Genomic DNA, 23,124 nt, shown 5'->3' on the forward strand with positions numbered 1-23,124 from the left:
GGTACCCTGGGTTCTATTCCAAGCATAGAAACGAAGGAAGGAAGGAAGGAAAGAAGGGAGGGAGGGAGAGAGGGGGGGAGGAAGGGAGGGAGGGAGGGAGGGGAAAAGAAAGGAGGGTGGTGAGTTGGTGGAACTACCTGTAAACGGAGAAAGAACCTGGTAGGCAAAGATAGAGAAGATCCCCTCAAGTTCTAGGCAGCCTTGGCTACATGTTAGGAATCTGCCTCAAAAGACTCAAAACCAAACAACCAAATAACCAAACAACAACAACAAACACACAGAATCTTGAAACATTGTTTTTTTTTTGTTTTTTTTTTTGTTTTTTTTGTTTTGTTTTGTTTTGGTTTGGTTTTTTCTGAACAAAATCCACAGAGTAAGTTCTGCAGGTTGTGGCCACCAGAGAGCAGAGTTCTATACAACATCAAGCCTGTGCTGCCACCTTCTGGTCCTGTCTCTACTGTGCTTTTGTTGTCAAGGTTCTGGGGACCTGCATCGGGATTTAGTGACAGCTCCAGGTTCCTGTCTAGAGGTCTTGGATAAACCAGGGGACCTCACACAACAATCCGTCACTGTGTTTCCTTGTGCGTGTTCTTTGTCTCAACAAGTGGCAGCCAGCCTCTGTGCTCAAACCAACCAGAAGCATTTATGACACCCACCTCTCCCGTCAGACCCATCAGGGCTCAGGGTCAGGGTTAGGGTTAGAAGTCCCCACTGGCTCCCCTTCTAGGCATACCAAGAGTTGGCATGCTTTTATCTGCAGGGGCCTGCTACCCAAGCATGCCCCATCAGCCTGCCTGCTGGCTACTTCTCCCACATCTGGCCCTCAGTCACGTAGGTCACTGCTCTACACAAACACTCAACAGTTTCCCATGGTGCCAGAGTCTGTAAGGCCCTGAAAGCCCAGCTCCACCGAGGACATTCCTCCTCTGAACTCGAACTCTAGCTTCTAGGTATCCCTGAGCACATAGGTGGGTTCTTGTCTTCCTCCTGCTGAACTCTCTTCTGCGCCCCCACCAATGTCTATGGACCTTCTCGCCCTCTCACCGTACTTGAGTCCAACCACACCCACTCCTGTTTCATCACGTCCACAGGTAGTGAACTGTCCCAAGGTGTTCTCCGCTCGGTGAGGGCAAGCATGACAGGCATGACAGGTATCCGTGCGCAACCCCGGGCCTGAAGAGCTACCAGCCTGTAGCATACGTTCAGAAACACTTCTGAAAGGAGTGAGTAAATCTCCTCCAGCGTCTTGTGAACCTGTGACGACCAACAGGAAAAAGGGTTTCTCTGGTTCACAGTACGTGGTGAGGTTAAGCAGACCAGTCAGTTACTAGCCGTCAGCTTGTTTAAATTTATAAGAGAAAAATCATTATTTCATGAATCCACTCTATTTACAAAGGTGACCGACACGTGAGACTCTGGCCCAACAACAGAAGGCAGGGCCTTGAGGAATACTGCGTTTACACAACTCTCTCCTGACCACCACCCAGAAGGCCAACACTGCTCCAAGCCACATCAGGCTGCTCTAGGCAGACTGCCCTGGGCCGCCTCGGGCTGGCTATTCCAGCCTCTATGGGGGGAGACCTCTCCCTAGCCTCCTGCAGCAGAGCTGGCATAGTAGCATGTCAAGGTTTCTTGAGTCCAGAGATGGGGATGCCGCCTGAATGACGGAGCCAAAGTTCCCTTGGACACCCAAGTGCATTCCACTGAGTCTGAGCAAACCAACCTCTCAGCAGCCTTTTCCAGCTAAAGACTCTCTTGAGACTCCTTTGGCGACTGTGGCGCCACCGCAGGGGAGTCGTTTCTTAGTTGCTGAGTTGTTTTTGGTGGTTGTTGCTAACTTTTTAGACAGGTTCTCATTTTTTTTTTTTTTTTGGTTCTTTTTTTTCGGAGCTGGGGACCGAACCCAGGGCCTTGCGCTTCCTAGGTAAGCGCTCTACCACTGAGCTAAATCCCCAGCCCCGACAGGTTCTCATTTTGTAGGCCAAGTTATCCTTAAACTCATGGTGATTCTCCTGCCTCTGCCTTCCAGGTATTAAGATTACTTGCTACCTTGAACCACCATATCTGGTATAATTAATCTTTTCTTGACTACATATTTCCAGGATCTGGCTCAATGGGCAAGACTCCTGTCTGTTTTGGAAGTCAAACCTGTTGTTGGTTGATTAAACAACGTCAGACCCAGGTAGGTGCCCTGACAGGTAAAGCTAGATAGGAACAGCAGGGGTGACAGAGACCTCGGGTGACAGGCAGGGTGAGCAGGAGAGAGAAAGAGTTCTTGGGAGGTGGGCTTCATTGAGAAGCTCATTTAATTAGGGGAACAAAGGCTATTTATTTGAACCTTTGGCGGTGAGAAAGGGCTATGGGATGAGTGAGGTCACTGGCCAGGGCCAGGGTACTGGAGATGCCTTATTTGCATAGGGAGGAGTCCCAAGTGCTAGCTGAACTTGACCTTATAAGGAGAGAGGAAGTTTAACCTGGATCCCAGCCACCAGGCTAGGTGACTCCCTCAAAAGTCACAGGGGTGGGAGCATGGGTCTACGTATGCTAGGACATGCAGGCCTAGAGCAGGTTTATAAGAGGTTCCATCTTGAGAACTGCTCTTCTCAGTGTGTCAGATCCTCTGGAACTAGAGTAACAGATAATTGTGAGCTGCCATGTGGGTGCTGGGAATTGAACCCAGGTCCTCTGGAAGAGCAGCCAGTGCCCTTAACTGGTGAGCCATCTCTCCAGCCCCTAGAAGTACATATTCTTATGCTTGGTACAGCTACTGACCTGATAGATGTCTGTTCCTTTGCCCATAAGGCCCAGTAGTAGTAGGCCTGCTTTTGGCTGCCAAGGCTGAAATGTATCTGTACTGTCCTACCTGAGGCTTCTATTGGCCCCAGACCCCATTCTGCAGTTTAGCTCACAGGGATATTGACCTTTCCACATGAGGACACGGCACTGGTCTGTTACACTGTTCTGCTTGATTCTGTTACTGTGATAAATTGCTCCATCAAAAACAACGTGGGGAAAGAAGGGTTCACTCAGTAAGAGGTTATAGCCCATCATCAAGAGAAGCCAATGCAGGAAGAGAAGCAGAGGCCATGGAGAAATGCTGCTTGTTGGCTTGCTCCCCCTGGACTGTTCTTTCTTCTGCAGCCCAGGATCACCTGTCGAGGGTTGGCACTGCCCACAGTGAGCTGGGGCCCTTCTACATCAATTAGCAATCAGTTAGCAATAAAAGCAATTCTCAGTCAAGGTTCTCTCTTCCAAGGCCTCTCAGGTCAATAACCAGAATGAGTCTCACACTGATGGCAGTGAAGATGGCAGAGGACACCGTGAACTTAGTGGTGACAGACTTGCATGTCAGTGGTTGGGACGTAGAACCTGACTAAAATGCAGCGGCCCCTATCTCTAGAATCCAAGTTCCTGGTCTGGCACCTGCCACAGCCAAAAAGCAGGAGACCCGACGACGGGCCTCTTCAGACTTTGGAGGCAACGCACACCTTACTTGGATGCCACTGAGCAGTCCCAAACACTACCTGGGTTACTAATAAAGTGGGGAACATGGCTACCTTCAAAAAGGCGTCAAGTGTTTGCCTTTTCTCCCCTCTCCACTTGTTTTTTGAGGTAGGGTCTTGCTGTAGACCTGGCTATCCTGGAACTGAGATCCCCCTGTGTCTGCCTCCTGAGTGCTGGGATTAAAGGTGAGAGCCACTATGCCTGGCAGTATGAATGGGACCTAAGATGCGAGAGAGCTCTCTAGTAGGTCAAGGACAAGGCTGCTATGCTTTGTCACTTGGGTCATATGACACGACTCCATGGTGCCTGAGGTGGCAGAAGCTTCAACATCATCCACAGATAACCAGGTCTCTAGGCTGGGGATGCAACTCAATTGCTTAGGATGTGCGAAGTTCTGGATTTCACCCCCAACACTGGGGAAAAATAAAAGGACGAACCCTCTCCTTTTCTGTTTGTTTGTTTTGTTTTGCTTGGTTTTTGTTTGTTTAGATGGTTAGTTTGGTTTTTTAGAGATGGCATCTCATTGTGTACCTCTGGCTGCCCTGGAACTCACTATGTAGACCAGGCTGGCCTCAAAATCAAACATCTGTCTGCTGCCTCTGCCTCCCAAGAGATCAGATTAAAGGCCTGTGCCACCATGCCTCAATGGTTTGGCTTTTGTTATTTTATCATTTTTTTTCCTCTCCCAGAGCTGAAGACCAAACCCAGGGCATGGCAAATGCTCTACCATTGAACTGAATCCCCAAGCCCCTCTACCCACATCTTGGTTTTTATGTGTGTGTGCGTGTGAGGGTCTCATGTTGCCCTGGCTGGGCAACTCACAGAGACTCTGTAGGACTCAGAGATCCCCCTGCCTCGATTGGATTAAAGGTGTGCACCACTAGGCCAGGCTCCCTTTTTCCTTTTTGTCAGGAAACTCTTGGCCGGCCACTGGGTCTTGGTATAAACTCAAACACTTGGCTATCGGCCACCAATTTACCATGAGACTCCAGCTCATGCTAAGCTACAGTTTGACATTTACTGCAATACACCATCAAGGAAAAATGGTATCTACAGAGTACAGTGAGTTAAACGGCAATGGCCCTCACTCTAGCCTGCATCTGTGGCCCCACAGGGAGCTCCTATAAGCAGTTCACAGAGGAAGATAAGGCTTAGCTGCACCGTGATTCTCAGGCACCACCTGAGGGTGTGCAGCTGCAATATACAGGTTCTCCCTAGAACACTCCCGAGGGACAGTAATCCTTCCCTGAGGGACTTTGGGCAGTGAACTCACTTTGTTTGGAAGAAAAAAAGGGCAAATATGCAACTCTTCACTGATTCTCGTGCTGCAGATCCATCTGAGTACTGCGACTAGAACTAGAGCTCTACTGTGGCATTGTTCCCGGGATGACAAGCCAGAGACCTGGCAGCAGACTGATTAACATTCCATGCCATCATGGAGGGGACACCACGGTACCCTTATTAGAACAGATATTTATTTATTCTGAGTATGAACTTACTTTCCCTACATGTAATGCTTCTACCAATACTACAGTTTATGGACCACAGAATGCCTCATCCACAGGGATGGTATTCCACCATTGTTGACATTACTTCTGACCAAGGACTCGCTTCACAGTTGAAGCAGAACTCAGTGGGCTCGTGGTTGTAAGATTCATGAGTCTTACCATGGCTTCCCCATCATGAGCAGCTGGCTTGAATGACCAGTGAAATGGACTTTTGAAGATTAATTGACAGTACCAGCTAGGTGGCATTAATTGCTGAGCTGAAATAAGGTCTAAAAGGATGAATAAGCTCTGGATTGGAATTCTATAAATGGTCATTTCTGCCATGGCGACAACTCATGGGTCCAGGAATTGAGAGGTAGTAATAAGAATGGCATTGCTCATCATTACTTCTAGTAAAACATTTGCCTCCTGTTCCCAGAGTGCTATGCTCTGCTGTGTGAGCTACAAGTCTTGATTCCAGAGTGGGAAATTCTTCAAGCACTGCAATGGCTCCACTCAGGCACTGTCACCACTTTGGGGCCCTCCAGCCCCTAGGTCATTAGGTGAGGAAAGGAACTACAGTGTTGACTGAGGTGAATGGCCCAGACTCCCAGGACATACTGGCTGATTATGCCACAGTGGGGGTCAGAAAGATCCCTGAGACACCTAGTATTACTATGTTCTGTGACTATGTCCAGTGGGCCCAGACATGGTGGAATATAAGTATTTACTTTCATTCTTTTTTTTTTTTAATTTATTTTATTCTATGTATGAGTTACACTGTAGCTGTCTTCACATACACCAGAAGAGGGCATCGGATTCCATTACAGATGGTCATGAGCCACCCTGTGGTTGCTGGGAGTTGAACTCAGGACCTCTGGAAGAGAAGTCAGTACTCTTAACCGCTGAGCCATCTCTCCAGCCCACTTTCATTCTTTTTAAAATAAAGGAACACAACATTTTATTTTAAAAATTCAAATATACTTCTAATGAAAATTCATGTCGATTTATTAAGCATTAACAGACTGTCAGGCTCTGTATAAAATACCAAGTTTGTTCATGCTTTTAGAGCAAAATCTACTGTTGTTTTTACATGAGACTGACATTTCAGTTCCACTGTCAGAATGACACAAGTTTCCAATCATGGAAGAAGCCCATCCCAGAGCCAAAGCAGACGTGTTTGTTGGGGCATCACTTCTTCTCTCCATCCCATAGCCAAGGCGGAAGTATGTCAGTTGTGACATCACTTCCTCTTTCCATCCCACAGCTAAGGCGGAAGTGTGTTAGTTGTGACATCACTTCCTCTCTGTCCTCTAAACTCACTACTTTCAGCTCCTCTTCCTTGACCTCACCTGTCACTGCTTCTAGCAAGACCTTTCTCACCTGGAGGATGTGTGGCAGCAACTTTTAGGGTCAATATAACCTTTAGGTGTCTATATGTCATTTTTAAAGTACACTGTCTTTAAGATTTCTAACAATTTAACTGGAAATAAAATATCTGAGTTGTTCAAATGTTTCATCTACTTTTCCAATTTGTCCTTCAGTTCCTAAATAAACAGAAGATTGAAATAAGGCACCTTTAGCGCAGAGGCTGTTCAGTGGGTCAGAGCACTGGCTGCTCTTCCAGAGATCCTGCATCCACATGATGGTTCACAACCGTCTGCAATGACAGTTGAAGGCCTGATGCCCTTTTCTGACTTCTGTGGGCATGCACATACATTCCAAAACACCGATACATATAAAATTTAAAAAGAAAAAAAAGGTATCTTATTGTCTTCTATGGTACCTTTACAAACTCATCCCCACGGAGATTGAAGGAACTCTTCAAACATGGACACAATGCTCTGGCTACAGAGATGACTCTCTCACCCAGCTTAATGACCTGAGTTCAATTCCCTGGAACCCAAAATGGTAGACAGTGAGAACTGATTTCTACAGGGTGTCCTCTGACCTTCACAAGCATGCTACAGCATGTGTAAGTTTGCCCTCCCCCCATATACACACAAACAAACTAATATAACACATTTGAAATAAAAATACACAGTGTACGTCTTTGGTCGTGGCCTCTGTTGTGGCTATGCTCTTGTCCAATCTCCTCTTCCATTGCCTCTGAAAAGTGGTTGTTGCTGTTACCATGTCTTCTGCCACTTCAGTTACAGACTCCACAACCTCTGCTTCAAAGGACATGATCTCTCCCGCCAGAGCCACACACATATCCAGCCCAGGCCTGCACACTCAACTTTCTTTGTTTTTCTGACAAGTTTCATCATGTAGCCTAGAGGGTCTCAACAGCTGCAATCTCCATGAGTGCTATAACAGATGCCACGTGACCGCCCAACTGTTTCTTTCCTATTTTCTTAAGAATATGTGTGTACATATATACACATGCAGGACAACTGTTTGTTTTCTTTCTTCTACTCTTTTGCCATATAACATAATATTGATTGACTATTACCAAATCTGCATTAAAGTACTAATGTTATGGACATCAGAAGAGTGAGCATTCAGGGCTGGGGATTTAGCTCAGTGGTACAGTGCTTACCTAGGAAGCGCAAGGCCCTGGGTTCGGTCCCCAGCTCCGAAAAAAAAAAAAAAAAGAAAGAAAAAAAACCAGAAGAGTGAGCATTCATTAAAACTTTACCTGGACAAGGCAGTGTAGGCACTTGGAAGGTTAAGGCAAAATCGAGATCCTAGAACTCACTCTGTAGCTCTGGCCTCAAGTTTACAGAAATCTTCCTGCCTTTGCCTTTCCAGTACTGGGATTAAAGGCAAGGACTACTACTGGCTGGCTACAAGACTTTATCTTAAAAACAAACAAATGCTTCCTTCCATACTTGAGAAAATATATTCAGAACTGTTGTCTCAGGTTCAGTGGGAGGACAAACTTCTAATGTCTTTACTTTGAGGTCAAATTGCTTAGAGCAATGGGGAGATGTGTAATGGGACTAGGTTGACAAGGGGTAGATTTGTAATGGTTAGCCTTATGGGTCAACTTTACTAGCCCAAAGGCTTCCCAGCTAGTTGGTAAGTGATTATTTCTGGGTCTGTCTATGAACAAGTTTCCCAACCAGGAATCAGTGTAAAAAGACCCATCTTCCTGGTGCAGGCATTGTCTGCCAGTCTGATGAAGACCAGAGAACACTCCTTTGCCCTCTGCTTGAGTCCTGACCTCATCTCTCCCGCCCTACAGGGTGGGGCTCCAGTTTCTAGGGCCTTTGGGTTCAGATACAACCAAGTTCCAGGTTCTGCAGCCTACATGGTAGATAATGGGGTGGCCTCCAAGACCTTAAAGGTCAGTTCACTAATAACTGTGCTTCTGCATATCTATGCATCTGCATGAGAAAAGAACGAATTGGCAGTGAGTTCTCACAGCATCCAACAAAGCCCTACAGCATAAATCAGCCCCAGGATTCCCTTCTCCCAGGAGAGCATATTCAATGAACCCCTCATCATCTACATTCCAAACTAGTTGGCAAGGTATGCCCCTAAGAACCAACCCTAGGGATGCTCTACCTGTCTCTGCAGAGCAAGCTCACCATCAAGTTCCTTCAGTTTTCTCTCCAATTTCCACTTCAGGTTCTCATACTGCTCCCGCTGGTGGTTGAGTTCGCTGTTCTTGTCACTGTGGTAAGCAGACAGGGTGTTCAGAGAGCCATACTGAATGGTCATTGATTGTACACACTGCAGGGTGTACCTCACCCATGGAGCCAGTATGTGGCTTTTGCAGGAGTGCATGCAACTCCAAGAAGTAGGACTTCTGCTTCACCTGAACCCGCCTGCCCCCCTAAACAAAGGGACCAACTGTGCAGAAGAAAACACAACATAGAATGAGGAAAAGGGCCAGCATGGTGGCACACACCTTTATCCCAGCACCTAGGAGGCAGAGACAGGCTGATCGCTATGTTCAAGGCCAACCTGGTCTACATAGTGAATTCCAGGTTAGTCAGGAGATAGAAGGGTTAATCATTGAAAGATGCCAATATTTAGAAAAACCAAGGGAAACACAGGTCACTATCCCCTTTAATCAGGATCCTTGCACTTGGGAGGCTGAGGCTGAGGCTGAGGCTGAGGCTGAGGCTGAGGCTGAGGCAGAGGCAGAGGCAGAGGCAGAGGCAGAGGCAGAGGCAGAGGCAGAGGCAGAGGCAGAGGCAGAGGCAGGCAGATCTCTGTGAGTTCAAGGCCAGCCTGGTCTACATAGTGAGGCCTTGTCTCAAAACAACAACAATTAAAAGATTTAAAAAGTAAATAACCTAAACAAAAGTCTCACATTCTAGTTATGATGGATATGGCAAAGGAGAGAACTGGTGAACTTAACACAAACATTAGACATCATATGACAATGGAGCGAAAATAAACTAAAAATAAAAGATAGAGAAACAGGGCTGGAGAGATGGCTCGGTGGTTAAGAGCACTGACTGTTCTTCCAGTTCCTGAGTTCAAATCCCAGCAACCACATGGTGACTCACAACCATCTGTAATGAGACTTGATGCCCTATTTTGGTGTGTCTGAGGACAGCTACAACAACCCTACAGCTATATATAAGTACATCAAACAACGAAGTGTGAGCTGACATCCGTGCTGAGAATCCTCCAGACAGTGGTTGAACAGCACTTCCTGACTGGGTCACAGGCGCTGCAGAACATGTACTAAAGACCTCCGTGTCTGACACAACATCTCTGCCATGTTAGGTGAAACTTGTGGAATGTATTGCTAAAACAGCAGACCAGCAGCTTCCATCAAACTTTAAAGCTAAGAATGTCAGCAATGTCAGCAGATAGCATCTGTCATGCTGGAATAATGGCGCATGTCTTCAGTTCCAGCATTTCAGGAGGCAGAGATAGGAGGTTCTCTGAATTTGTGGTCAGTCTGCTCTACAAAGTAAGTTCCAGGGCAGCCAGTGAGATCTTATATAAAAAAACAAAACAACGAAAACAAAACCAAAACATCTTGGGCTGAGACCTAAGGAAAAGTTCACAGTTCCACTGAGCATCCTGTAGAGCACACATCTCACTCACTCACAGTTCCACTGAGCATCCTGTAGAGCACACATCTCACTCACTCATAGTTCCACTGAGCATCCTGTAGAGCACACATCTCACTCACTCACAGTTCCACTGAGCATCCTGTACTACTGAGCACCTGGTGGCACATGCACCTCACCACTGGGCGTCATACACAATAATCGGTAAGGATAATGCACCTGTGGACACGCTCCAGCTCCAAGCGGTGCTCCTGCAGCATTAGCTTATGCTGATGCCGCAGCTCCTCCATGTGCCTGGCCTCTCTGGTGAGTTCCTGTTTCAGCTTGGCCACCTCTATCTTGAGCTCACTGGCCTCTGCTTGTTGGGCCTCCTCCCGTCTGCGGGCCTGGGTGAATTCAATGTCATAGCGCTCCAGCTCACGATCCCTCTCTTCCAGCACCTGAAGGTTGTAAACAAAGTCCTCCTGTAGGCGCCTCAGCTTCCCTTGTGCCTCCTCCAGGCGGTTCTGAGTAGCCTGTAGAGCTGCCTCCTGCAGCTGTGCACGGTGGGCCTGTAGGGCTCGCCATTCCTCCTCCTTTTGTGCCAAAAGCTCACTCAGTTCCCGCTCTGAGCATGGCGGCAGCATGGTGACAGCTGCAGCAAAGAAGAAACAAGTGGCACACATTAGGAACTCTAACTCATAAAAATAAATTTATGGGGCTGGGGATTTGGCTCAGTGGTAGAGCGCTTACCTAGGAAGCGCAAGGCCCTGGGTTCGGTCCCCAGCTCCGAAAAAAAGAACCAAAAAAAAAAATAATAATAATAATAAAATAAAATAAATTTACTTATTTATTTATTTTTGGGTTTTGAGGCAGGGTTTCTTCTGTCTTGCCTTGGCTGTTCTGGAACTCTCTCTATAGACCACGTTGGCCTTGAACTCACAGAGATCTGTCTGCCTCTGCCTCCTACATGCTGGTATTAAAGATCTATGCCACCATTGCTTGGTTAAAAAGCAAATTTAAAAAACAAGATACAAGTCCAGCGGTTTTTGAGATGGAATATTACTAAGTTGCCCAGGCTGACCTTGAACTCCCAATACAGTTTTAACCTCCTGAATAGGGAGGGTAATAGCTATGTGCCACTGTGTCTGGCTAAAGTCTTAATTTTTAAAAACATTAGATCCAACATTATAAAACTACGTTGCCAAATAGCTAACAAGTCTTTCAAAGCAACTTACTGGAGGATTGAAGAATGGGCCTACAGGGCTGGAACTGCAGGGGCCACAAGCACATTAGCAGAGACTGTTTCTTTTTTTTTTCTTTTCTTTTCTTTTCTTTTTTTTGGAGCTGGGGACCAAACTCAGGGCCTTGCGCTTGCTAGGCAAGTGCTCTACCGCTGAGCTAAATCCCCAACCCCGAAGAGACTGTTTCTTATCAAGGCACACTACAGACTATTACTGGTTCTAGTGAGGCCTTGCAGCCAGTACTCTACATAAAAGGGATTCTTTTCTGTATACAGAGCCATTTAGCTTGTAGCCAGGCTCCTGGCTTTATTTATAGTCAGCCCAAGGATACCCACAGGGAAGGACATAAGGTCAACAATGCTGGGCACCATCACCTAGGCACAAGAGCCAAGTGTAATGTAAGCGAGGGGAGCCACGAGGGGAGCCACGAGGGGAGCCACGAGGGGAGCCATGAGGGGAACCACGAGGGGAACCACGAGGGGAGCCACGAGGGGAGCCATGAGGAGAGCCATGAGGGGAGTCAAGAGGGGAGCCATGAGAACTCTTCTCTAATGTCACCATCTTCCAACAGTCTTTTTTTTTTTTTTTTTCATTTTTTTTTTCGGAGCTGGGGACAGGGCCTTGCACTTGCTAGGCAAGCGCTCTACCACTGAGCTAAATCCCCAACCGCCCAACAGTCTTTTCCAGGGCACATGGAGGCTTCTGGCAGTAACAGTTTTGTATCACTGTCACCCCAAAGAAGGCGGCAGTATGACTCTGTAAATGGGTATTCTTTAGAAAGAAAAACACACTGTCCTGGATCACTTCAACTCACTAGTCTTATGTATAGTATATTTACAGAGAGGTAAAAATAATCATGGCCATCACCCTGAGATAGCCCAGAGTGAAGGTAATATAGGTTACCTCACCTCTACTCAAATCAACAATGAGTAGGCCATCACAGACATAAAACTCAAAAACAGGGGTTGCTCTTGTGCTGTGCTGTATGTGTGCATGGAGAAAGACATGATGTGTGTATGGGGGGTGTGTACGTGTGTGTAGTGTGTATTGTACCGTGTAGTGTGTGTGTGTGTGTTGTGCCGTGTAGTGTGTATGTGCGTGTGTTGTACCGTGGTGTACATGTATGAGTGTGTGGTGCTGTGGATGTTTGTGAGTATATTACAGCATGGTGTATATGGTATAACATGGATGAGCTCACGTGTATTATGGTGTGCTGTGTTATGCGTTTACATCAACTCCGGAGTTGCTAAGCCAATAGCTGCTCTTTATATAGGCAATACTACTTACAGAAAATTTAACTCATGAAATTATTGATAAGAAGAACTAGTCACAGTCAGGGTGGAGAGATGGCTCCATGGTTAAGAGTACTTGCTGTCCTTGTAGAGGACCCAATTCCTTTACCAGCACCCACATGGCAGCTCACACGCATTTGTAAGTCCAGTTTCAGGGGCTCTGATGCCTTTCTCTGATGTCTACAGGTTCCTTCAAACACATGGTACACATAAAACTTCCACAAGAACATGCATAGAGACATAAAAATAAATGAATAAAATTTAGAATTACAGTCCAAATCATTATACATCACCTGGACTAAAAAAACCAAGAGTGTATTTCACAGGAAAGAAGGGGTTTTCCATCCAACAGTGAGCACAGCTCTGTGTGTGTCCTGTAAGCACTGAATCACCGAGGGCCTGGAAGGTCTATGGACCAGGCGGTATTTGGTAGGGGCCTCAAGGCACACAGCAACTTACAACCCTAGCCCTGCCCTGCTGGTCTCCCACAGAGAGGCTTCTATCAGCATGTAGGGGACAAGCCTGACAAAGCTTCTCAAAGCTGGTCAGGGTCCTCAACCCATTAGGGACCAAGCAAGGGCTATATAGAGACAGAAACAAAACACTGGCTGTGCAGTCACTGATTCTCGGGCACAGGAGGAGAGCACAGTGGCATAGCGAATCTGAGTGCTGCCAAGAACGAAATTTGGAGCAAGGGTCCCCCTAGCTGCATCCAGAAGAGGCTGGCCCACCAGTGCCAATCACTGGAGATCTCAGAGCTCCTTGAGTGTGCTGAGATGGAGTTCCTAGGAGCAGGTTACAATCTGGGTCAGCTTTGTTTATCCTGCTGCTCACCTGGCATAAGCTCTAGCTTCACAACCGGTCACGGCCGCCTGGCTTCTCAGAACTGCCACACAGCCACCCTTCACTTGAGTTCAGGAGACGCCTGCCGCCTGCCTACCTGTCTGCCTGGCATCCACCCTACAGCTCTGTTCAGTTCCTGCATCCTACGCAACGGTCTGGTCATCTCACTAACAGGCCTGACTCTTCATTGCTTCATCCCCGATGCCTGTATCTTGGTGGCCTCACACTCCTGCCATGACAGTCTATGCTCTCTGTGAGCCAGGAGACCCTCCTTCCTAAACAGCTCTTGTCAGAGCAGTGAGGAAGGTAACTAGCATTCCCCATGGCTACGGGGTTCCTTTATGAAGCCTAACTGAGGGGCTGCTCCACCTAGAGCACTGGAACCCTAATCATTCAACACATAGTCTTGGGGAGCTACAGGAGAAGCCTCTGGAGGAAGGTAGGCCACTGCAGTGTGCATGGTGTCTAGGAGACTGTCTGCCAACAGAGCAGCATTGACCAGGGGAGCACATCAATTTGCTCGCGCTCGCGCTCTCTCTCTCTCTCTCTCTCTCTCTCTCTCTCTCTCTCTCTCTCTCTCTCTCCTCTCTTATTTTTAAAACATTAAACTTGCCAGGTGAGATGGCACTTTCCTGAAACTCTAGCTTTTGATGGCTGAGGCAGGGGGATCACAGGCTTGATTTTAAAGCCTAGGCTAAGTGCTGAGGCCTGTTTCAGAAATGAACAAATGGAACACTAGGCTCTTTCTTTTTGAAAATCTAATGGGGTGTTGTCAGTGTACCTGTGAAGTCTAGAGAGCCTTAGAAACCTCTGGATTTGGGAAGATGGAACGATTCTTCCTGAAAGACATGATTTCCCATGGGGCTTACGGGCCAATCAGACTTCCAGATAGGAGAGGCATCATCTGTAAGACATGCTCAGTATGGCACAGAACGAAGTGAGCCCCCAGTCCCGCATCCATCATGCGGGGGGTGTGACTCTGAATTAAGATGTCACAAACAATATGGTAGCACATGCAGCAGCTCATGAACTCAGTTCGAGAGCTCACAAGGCCCAACACAGTGTGTAGCAAGGGTGCGTGCAATCAGGCCTGCAGAAGCCGCTCCTGAGCACAGGATCTGGTCAGTGGGAGAGCAACACACAGCAAAAGGTTGATATGGAAAGGCAATCAGCCTCTCCAGGTGATAAAAGACGCTGGGACTTCACGAAGTTACAACAGAGCCAGAGAGTACCAGAGCTGGGAGCAGGGCCCTCTTAATAGTTGACACCACCCTTAAGAGGGAGCAATTCAATCTCGGGTGGCTGAACGCCACTTGTCCCTCTAAGAAGTTGGGGGACGCCGACCGCTCGGGGGAAGAGTAACTAGTTAGCATGCCAGAGTCTCGTTCGTTATCGGAATTAACCAATCTCGGGTGGCTGAACGCCACTGAGGGAGCAATTCAAAACCAAGCCCTGAAGTCACCTAAGGAAAGTCTATCTGAAAGGGAAAGAGCCTTCCCACAGGCCCAGCAGGGGTCCTTGCCGTGTCCACCATGTGCCTAACTCCCCAGCAGGCCCCCTACAGTTGCTGTTCAGGGATATGCAGCAGAAACCTATGAAAAGCACTGTGTGCTTTCTGCTCAACAGGTGAGCCACAGGATTGACAACCCTTCATTCAACTGTCTACAAATATGAGACAATTAATAAAAATCTGGTTGATAATTAATTGAAAAGTATTAATATGCAGTAGTAGACGCTACAGTTTAGACAAAAGGATAAGTTGTAAAAGCATAAGAACAGAACTGAGGACAAGCTGTCTGGGCACCAGAACTGGACAGCCTTCCACAGTGGCTGTTTCCTTTGGTTTCCTTCCTGTGAAGAACTGCAGCTCGGGTGTACTTGGTTCTCTCTGTTAACAATAAGAAAAGCTGCGTGTCCGGTGCAGAAGAACACTATCTACTCTGGATGGGGGGACACTGTCATCCTGTCATGGCTGGGAGGGAGGGAGGGAGGGAGGGGGAAGGGGAGGGAGGGGAGGGAGGGGAGGCTTCCTTGTTTTGGCTCACAGTTTGGCAGCACAGGCAGGCAGTACAGCAGGAACACAAAGCAGCTGGTCACCATGTCACCATGTCACCTTGTCACCATGTCACCGCGTCACACCCACACTTAAAAAGCAAAAAGAGATCATCCCTGCTGCTCAGTTAGCTTTTAGCTCTCTTTCTTCTTCAGCTGAGACATCGGTCTATGGAACGGTGCTCCCTCCAGTGAGGGTGGGTCTTTCCACTTCAATTACCTTAATTGGGAAAGTCTCTCAGATATGCCCAGATATGCTCATAAATGATTCTAGGGACTTTAATTGATGAACAATGTTAATCACCACACTACCCAACGACCTTTACTCACAAACATTTGAAGGACTTGAACTAAGCTCAGGGAGTCTACCCTTTAAATGCTCACAGGAGACAAAATTCAAACCTATGAGGTTCCAAGTTTTTTCATATTCATCATTAACTGCCAGAGCCACAGCTACAACCATTTTCTTTTGTTGCTGGATATTTGAACCCTGAGATCGTGTTATTTACTGAAAAACCCTGTTTCTGGTTGTGGCGTGGCTCAGCCTTTAGCACACCCTTAGCACACCCTTTAATCCCAAATGAAGGTAATTAGTTTGTAGAAGGAAGAGCCCATGTTTGAAAATTATGTCAAACTGAGTGACAGAAAAAGTGACAAATCAAAGAAAGATTTGACAGGATAGGATATGCCCAACTCTCACAAGGGAGAATGAGAGGAGCTTTACTGGGACAGTTTTACGGACACAAGTTAGCAAGTTGCAGGAAGAGAGGGAGAGGGTGTGTGTGTGTGTGTGTGTGTGTGTGTGTGTGTGTGTGTGTGTGTGTGTATAAGCCAGAGAGTGAGGAGAAGCCAGAACAGATTGCCAAAGTTGATATGAGGCAATTCAGGAAAGGCCAAGAGAGAGAGGCCAGATCAAATCAGTCAGCTGGGGGAGAAGCTTGAGTCATAATAGCTGAACTCAACCAGACACCTAGACTGAAGAAACAACTGGGAAGGAGTAAGTTTATTTAGTAGCAAGTCTCAGAGACTAAAAACATTCTAGGCCTAGATAAGATTGTATAGAGGCTGGAAGCTTCCAGGACTAAGCTTAGGTGAGCAGACTGAAGCAGTAAACTGAGAATAAAAGTTACGGTTACAATTTTTAAATGGATCTCCACTATCTTACTACACTCCCTGGGTCACACAAGTAATTGAGAAACAAAATGGAAGAGAAGTCATACAATCTCACACTTAAGAGCTAGGTCCATGTGGACTATTAGATACATACAATGTTTCACATGCCCCCAAACCCACAAAACTTAGTAATAAGCATTCAGAGTAAAATAAAAACGAGAAAGCCTAATGCCATTAAAAATGGGTATCACACACAGACTTTGAAAAATAATATTTTGGTTCTACATTCTAAGTAAATGTAAAAACTGCACATAAGCAATATACCTGACAGTTATAATAGGCCTGTTTTTCATAGGAAAATGAGCTGCCATTCTGAAGCCATGTTGTGTGTGCTACAGGATGTCCTGCTTAGCTTTTTGTTAGCCTGGCACGAGCTTGGAGTTATTTGGGAAAAGGAATGTCAGTTGAAAAGAATGCCTCCATCAGACTGCTCGAGACTGCCTGTAAGCAAGGCTGTGAGGCAGTTTCTTGGTTAATGTGTGAGGGTCTAGCCCAGTGTGGATGGTACCACCCTGGGCAGGTGGGATAAGAAAACAAACTGGGCAAACCATGAAGAGCAAGCAGGCCAGTGAACAGTGAGTGCCCTCCATGGCCCCTGCTTCAGCTCCTGACTCTAGTTCTTGTCTTGTCTTTCCTTGTGACATCTATGGTTGTGTAAAATGAGTCAATCACTCCTCCCTATGCCAGTTAATTTTATGTCAATTTGACACAAGCTATAGTCATGTGAGAAGAGGGAACCTCAATTGAGAAAATGCCTCCAGAAGATCAAGCCATAAGCAGGCAAGCCTGTAGGGCACTTGTTTTCTTTTTTGGAGGGGGAGAGGAAGGGAGTTACTCTGTGTAGCCCTTGCTATCCTGGAACTCACTCTGCAGACCAGGCTAGCCTCGAACTCAGAGATCTGCCTCTCTCTGCCTTCTGAGTGCTGCAATTAAAAATGTGCTCCACCACTCTGCCACTTCTCTCTCCCTGACCCCTTTCTCCCTCTCTCCCCTTACCCTCCCCCTTGCTCTCCACGTGTGTCCCTAGTCTGCCCCCCATCCTTCTCTGTCCCCTCTTTTTCTCTGCCTCTACTCCCTTCTCAACTCCCCTTTCCATGTCCCCAGATAAATTCTATTCTATACTAAAAAAAAAAAAAAAATGTGCTCCACCACCGCCTGGCAACAAAGACAGGATGGCTAGTTTAAAGAGAATTCAGTCTTTGTTTTTCTTTTTGTTTTTCTGAGACAAACTCTCTATGTAGACCACACTGGCCTGGAACTCACAGAGATCTTTCTGCCTCTACTTCTGCTTCAGACTTCTAGAGTGTTGGGGGTCGGGGGGTGCTGGGGTCCAGGAGTCACCTCACAAACCACTCAAACATCAATCTTAGTCAGAAAGGGATAGTTTATTGAGCATTTGCGCCAGGACTGATTGATCAGGGCCACAGACCAGACTTAAGAGTTACCTGTGACCTGAAACCAGGATCCTACAGAGCTTTTAAGCCTTGAAATCCAAAAGCATCTGTGCCAAGTTATTTCACCAATCAGAGCTGAGGGACAGGGAATCTCCTTAGGAGCACGTGCTTCTTGTACACTTATCCTGCTCCCATTGGTTGGGGTAGTCAATTGTGGCAACTTGGCTTGCCAACCAGGCTGTCAGTTACCCATTTACACGTCTCTTTTTCTGCCAAGTAGGATGTCAATTCCCAGGTAAGTCTTGGGAACTTAAACTTTATTCGACCCCTACTCAAAATGAGAGTTTTACTCCAAATGGCTTCTTACATCAGTGCGGGTGGCTCTCTTATGTTGAGGTCTATCCCAGGGGCAGCTTAAGAAGACAAGAAACTACAAAAGCTCAGGCACAGGTGCAGGAAGGCTGCTGGGTGGTTCGGGTCCAGGCTTCTTGTGGCTAACCATACAAAGCAGTTTTAACTCTATTTGTTCCCAAGAACACCAAAGCATAGACCATAACAGAAAATGCGATCAGCTAGAGCATGAGAAAGTTTCCTTATACTGCTAACATCACAAAACGGCTGCTGGACAGGCAATAGTTACCTAGGCCTTAACAGGGGAGAGAGGAAGGAGAAGAGGAGCTGCAACCGAGATGTAAGGTGAATAAATTAATTAATGGAAAAATTATAAGGAAAGATTGTTTTACAGCAAAGTGCCAGCTAATAAATGTAGGAGTAATAGAAATTAGAAAATATTTGACAAATACCACATACATAATTACTTCAGGACCAAGGCTGCCAGAGGCAGAAAGAGGCCACCACACTTAAATGCCACGGCTCTCTGACTCCACATCAGGCAATGCAGGTGCTGATTCTCTGCCAGTTTCAAATGAGGCCTAACGGCTTCAGTAAAAAGAAAATCCAGGACTCAGAATAGAGATGCTGGCTCTTCAGACTGAAATTACTGGAATTATCTGGGTGCTTAAGAAGAGACAAGAGACACAGGACCAGAAGAGTCATTGGGCCAGTTAGTGAGGATGTGCTGTGACTGGGAAATCTTCAGCTTTCTGAAAAGATTGGTATTGCTTGAAGGTAAAGTACTATCAGGGAGAGGGAGAAAAATAATAGACCAGGTCCTGCAAGTCAATTATCCCAGAGAAAAGCAAAAGAAGTATATCCTGGGAGCTGATATACGGGTGTGGTGGCTTACATATCAAATGCTCAGTCAACAAGGAGTGGAACTATTTGAGAAGATTGCAAGGATTAGGAGGTGTGGCCTTGCAGGAGAAGTGTGTCACTAGGGTGGGCTTTGAGGTTTCAAAAGCCATGCTGGGCTGTCTCTCCGTCTGTCTGTGGATCAGAATGTAGCTGTCAGCTATCCAGAACTATGCTCACTGCCATGATGATAGTAGACTAAGCCTCTGAAGCAGTAAGCCTCCAGTTAACTGCTTTCTTTTATAAGAGTTGCTTTGGTCATGGTCTCTTCGTAGCCATAGAACAGTAACTAAGACAATGGGCTTATATGGGACTGTTCCTGAAGCCAAGGGAATTCCTGCATGGTCGTTATGAAGCAGTTTCATAAAGGATTCCAGGATATAGTGGAAGGGCAGTGACTTTTGAGGTCCTCCCTGTGGGGACATCAATGAACTCCATCTCTGCATGACTAGCCTGTGCCATCCCCAATCCCTTGGAGCTGTGGTTATCCTTCACCTCTTATCCTCAGGGAGGACAGACCTGTACCCAGGCAGGAGCCCTGGAGAATACATTCTGTGCCTGTTTCCTGCAGCTCTCCCAGGGCCCCAGCTGCCAGAGCAGTGATTGAAACCTACTCTGATCCAGATTCTAAATAAAGACTGCTGGAAACTGTATCCCAGTTTAGTCCGAAAGGTTTGAATGGTTTGATTCAGTTAACGTGTGATTCATTTTCTCCACCTAACATAGCAAGAATAAGACAGAGATTAAAGCAAAAAAAAAAAAAAATCAGGAAGCTTTCACTGATGTATGCTAAAATTAGTAACGGAAAATATGGTTAGAAGCAAGACACAGTCAAGCACCTCCCCAAATGGTATTTATTATTTACAATAAGAAAATAGTAACTCTGTTACTTATTTAGGTTTTAAGAAAGGGTCTCAACAAATCTCTGGCTGTCCTGGAAGTATGAAGACCAGGCTGGCCTTGAAATCAAGGAGATCCGCCTTCCTCTGCCTCCCAAGTGCTGGGACTTTAAGGAACGTGCCATCATGCAGAGCAGAAAATAGTAGCTTTATGTTAGCCACTTGGCAGGCACCACTTAAACCACTCAAAACTTAGCGACGAAAGTATTCCCCAGTAACGGGCGTCTGCCTTCTGAGAGACGCTGCCATTTTCTTGTTAAAAATGTGTAACTTAGGGGTTGGGGATTTAGCTCAGTGGTAGAGCGCTTGCCTAGCAAGCACAAGGCCCTGGGTTCGGTCCCCAGCTCCAAAAAAAAAAAAAAAAAAAAAAAAAAAGTGTAACTTAATCACGTTAAACATCGGGCCAACCCAGGAAATAATGCAGTCTACAAGACAATGGACTAATGAAGTCAATGAGGGACTGAAGCGCTGTTGCAGGTTGCAAAGCAGTGAAAACAATGCAGTTATGTGCCGGTTTGAGTGAAACCTGCACCCAGTGCTGGTGCTGGAGGCTATCCGAGGATAACCGCGTGTAGCTACTCACGAGATAGGCGTTTCGGGAGTCTGGGTCAAAGCTACAGGGGAGCAGAACCTGATGCGATGGCCGTCCACTCACCGCGTGTGTCACCCGGCAGGACCCTACGGAATTAGCTTCGACTCCTGCGTACGACCTAGAGCTGCGCCAGGCGGGACCGGGGTCTACAGGATTCCGAGCATCCGCACTCTCCCGCCCGCGCCTAAAGCTCGGGCCACGTTACCATAGCGACTGGAGTCCGCAACCTTGGTCCGGGTGCACTCTGAGCGGCGCTGGTGTCCCGCCGGGCAGAAACAGGAGTCTCAACACAGAGTTCCGACCTGTGCGCTGTACGGAAGGAAGAGATGCATGGTGTTCCGTGGCTTACCGGACTCCCTAAGCAGTGCATGTCAGTGAGCAAGGACCCGCACCTGTGGGGCCCTGTGCTCTTCCCCTAGCTGACCTGACAGTCCCCAGGATGCCCATCCTGGAGCCCCAAAGGGCTAACTTCAGCTTAGCAGGAGGCGCCCGTAGGCGGAACGACTAGGAGCTCAGGGGTGGAGCCTGCGAGTCGTGGGTGGGGAGTTATTTCTGGACTTAGGTTTTTCCTTTGTAGATGGTTCATGAGACTGTGACAAGGGGGCACATGCCGAGGGTGGGTGGAGGTTGCAACTAGAGCCTGTCGCCAGGCAGAGAGGGCTAAGTGAAGGAGTTGATCCTCCTTCAGAGCTCTGGGTAAGGCAGGGCCACAAGAAGTCCTTCCAAGATTTGGTCTGATACCTCAAGCATCAAAGGGTGAATGATTCTCCAGGACCCCAGCTTTCATGGAGCTTATCCTACTGGACTAAGAAGAGTTGAATGGAATGGGACTGGTTACTGGGAGGGGCCTGCATGGGCCCACACCAGTAATTAGTTGTAGGCTGGCCTGTCTTCCCTGTCGTTTAAATTCTCAGGTCAACTGAGGGCCAGGGAGATGGCTCTGTGGATGCATCAGCCTGATGACCTAATTCACACTCTGGGACCCACAGAGTGGAAGGAGAGGACCAACTACCACGAGTTTTCCCTGTCCTCCACATATTATGGTTGGTGTACATGTTCACACAGTTACAAATACACGAAATAAATAATAAAAGGAACAGTATTCTTAAGTCTTTATACTGAAGAAGTTAAACACACCTCCACCAGCATAATCTCTAGGGGACGGCAAGTGTCTGGGAATCCCCTCTTCCAGGAGGGCAGCATCAGGAAGTCTAGTCATTTCTACTTTCCTGCCCTACATCCTGCGATCTTCCTGTTAGTCTCTTTCCCTGTGCTTGCTGTCCCCATTTTCTGATGGCATATGCTTGGTGCTTGACCTGAACTATCCCCCAACCAGCTTGTCTTTGTAGCCTTCTCCTCAGCCGGGGATCCCCTGAACCCCTAAGAGCCTTCTGTTCTATTAGAAAGTGAGGTAGGCCCAAATGTCAGTTCTTTGCTGCCTAAAACTCCTGCCTTAGTGGAGAGGCCCAAGGGTCAACCCCATTCCAGACATATCCACAAGAATGCTCACATCCCTTGTCTCTGCCTCACTCTGTCATATTCCTGGGAGCTTCTTGTAGCTTGCCTTTGCTACTTTGTGGTTCTTTTTCCCACCCTTTATTCTCCCACTCCTGTTTCACTCCCATCACCAGATAGGAGAGAATGGTTAGAGGGGAAAAAATAAGATAGAGACCCCTGGATCTAATTTCTTTCCTTTCGTTTCTTCTTTGAGCATAACTGCAACCTCCCCACCCCACCCCACCAAATGACCAACAACCACCCTGACTTCTCAGGGACCTAGCATTTATATAGCATTTATACAGCCTCTGAAAAGTTCCCAGAGTTCCAAATGCCCCACGATCGAAGAAACTGTCTGCAGCTAGCAAAACCACACCTTTGCTAGAGCACGAAGAAAATCATAGTCGGCTGCTGTGGACAGTCTGAAGCAGTCTCAATATCTCCACATCTGGGGTTAAAATGAAAGCTCATTCTTATGATATTTCTGTGTTTTCAAAGAAGGCAAAATTCCAGAATTTTCAAAAATGCCACGGTGGCTTTCCCAAGGTGACAGGGAACTGGACCTCTATGTACAAAAAAAAAAAAAAAAAAAAAAAAAAAAAAAAAATGGCCAGGGAAGACTGAGAGAAACAAGCCTAAAGCTGTGTGCTCAAATTGGGGCCAGGCCACCCCCAAGAGAGCCAGAATAGGTGCCACCTGAGTCCTTCAAGCCCCCTCCCCCTCATCTGTAAAGTGAAGGTCTGTAAGAGCCTGTGTGTTGTAGAAGGAAGTGGACTCCCCGTAATCAATATTTTGAATTCTAAGTCCCCAAAGGGACTGTATTTGGAAGTTAAGGCTTTAAGGAGGTAATTACCAATTAATGAGATCATCGGTGTGGGACCACTATAAGAAGAGGAAGAAACACAGGAACACACAGGAAGGTCAAGTGAGGACAT

The 23,124-nt window shown here is 47.0% G+C and overlaps 1 protein-coding gene across 26 annotated transcripts in view; it reads right to left on the reverse strand.

The window, feature by feature from the left end:
- The window catches only part of Ccdc57 (coiled-coil domain containing 57), a 103,635-nt gene extending 82,418 nt beyond the window's left edge, over positions 1 to 21,217 (reverse strand). For 3 of the 26 annotated variants that reach the window (XR_010055923.1, XR_005490602.2, XR_005490603.2), the window contains exons 1-4: positions 11,191 to 21,203; positions 10,193 to 10,607; positions 8,505 to 8,613; positions 1,045 to 1,254 (exon numbers count right to left, since the gene is read on the reverse strand). Coding sequence is in view for 22 of the 26 variants with exons in the window: in XM_063270202.1 (XP_063126272.1) it covers positions 1,045 to 1,254; positions 8,505 to 8,613; positions 10,193 to 10,607; positions 11,191 to 11,245 (789 nt within the window). In the remaining 4 variants the exon portion in view is untranslated. Of the gene's footprint in view, positions 1 to 1,044; positions 8,614 to 10,192; positions 10,608 to 11,190 lie in introns of those variants that run through there. The other 23 variants (XM_063270205.1, XM_063270202.1, XM_063270204.1 and 20 more) reach the window with 23 other exon arrangements.
- Positions 21,218 to 23,124: the final 1,907 nt, after the last annotated feature.

This window comes from Rattus norvegicus, chromosome 10 (genome assembly GCF_036323735.1).
Source record: "Rattus norvegicus strain BN/NHsdMcwi chromosome 10, GRCr8, whole genome shotgun sequence".
Taxonomy (NCBI): domain Eukaryota; kingdom Metazoa; phylum Chordata; class Mammalia; order Rodentia; family Muridae; genus Rattus; species Rattus norvegicus.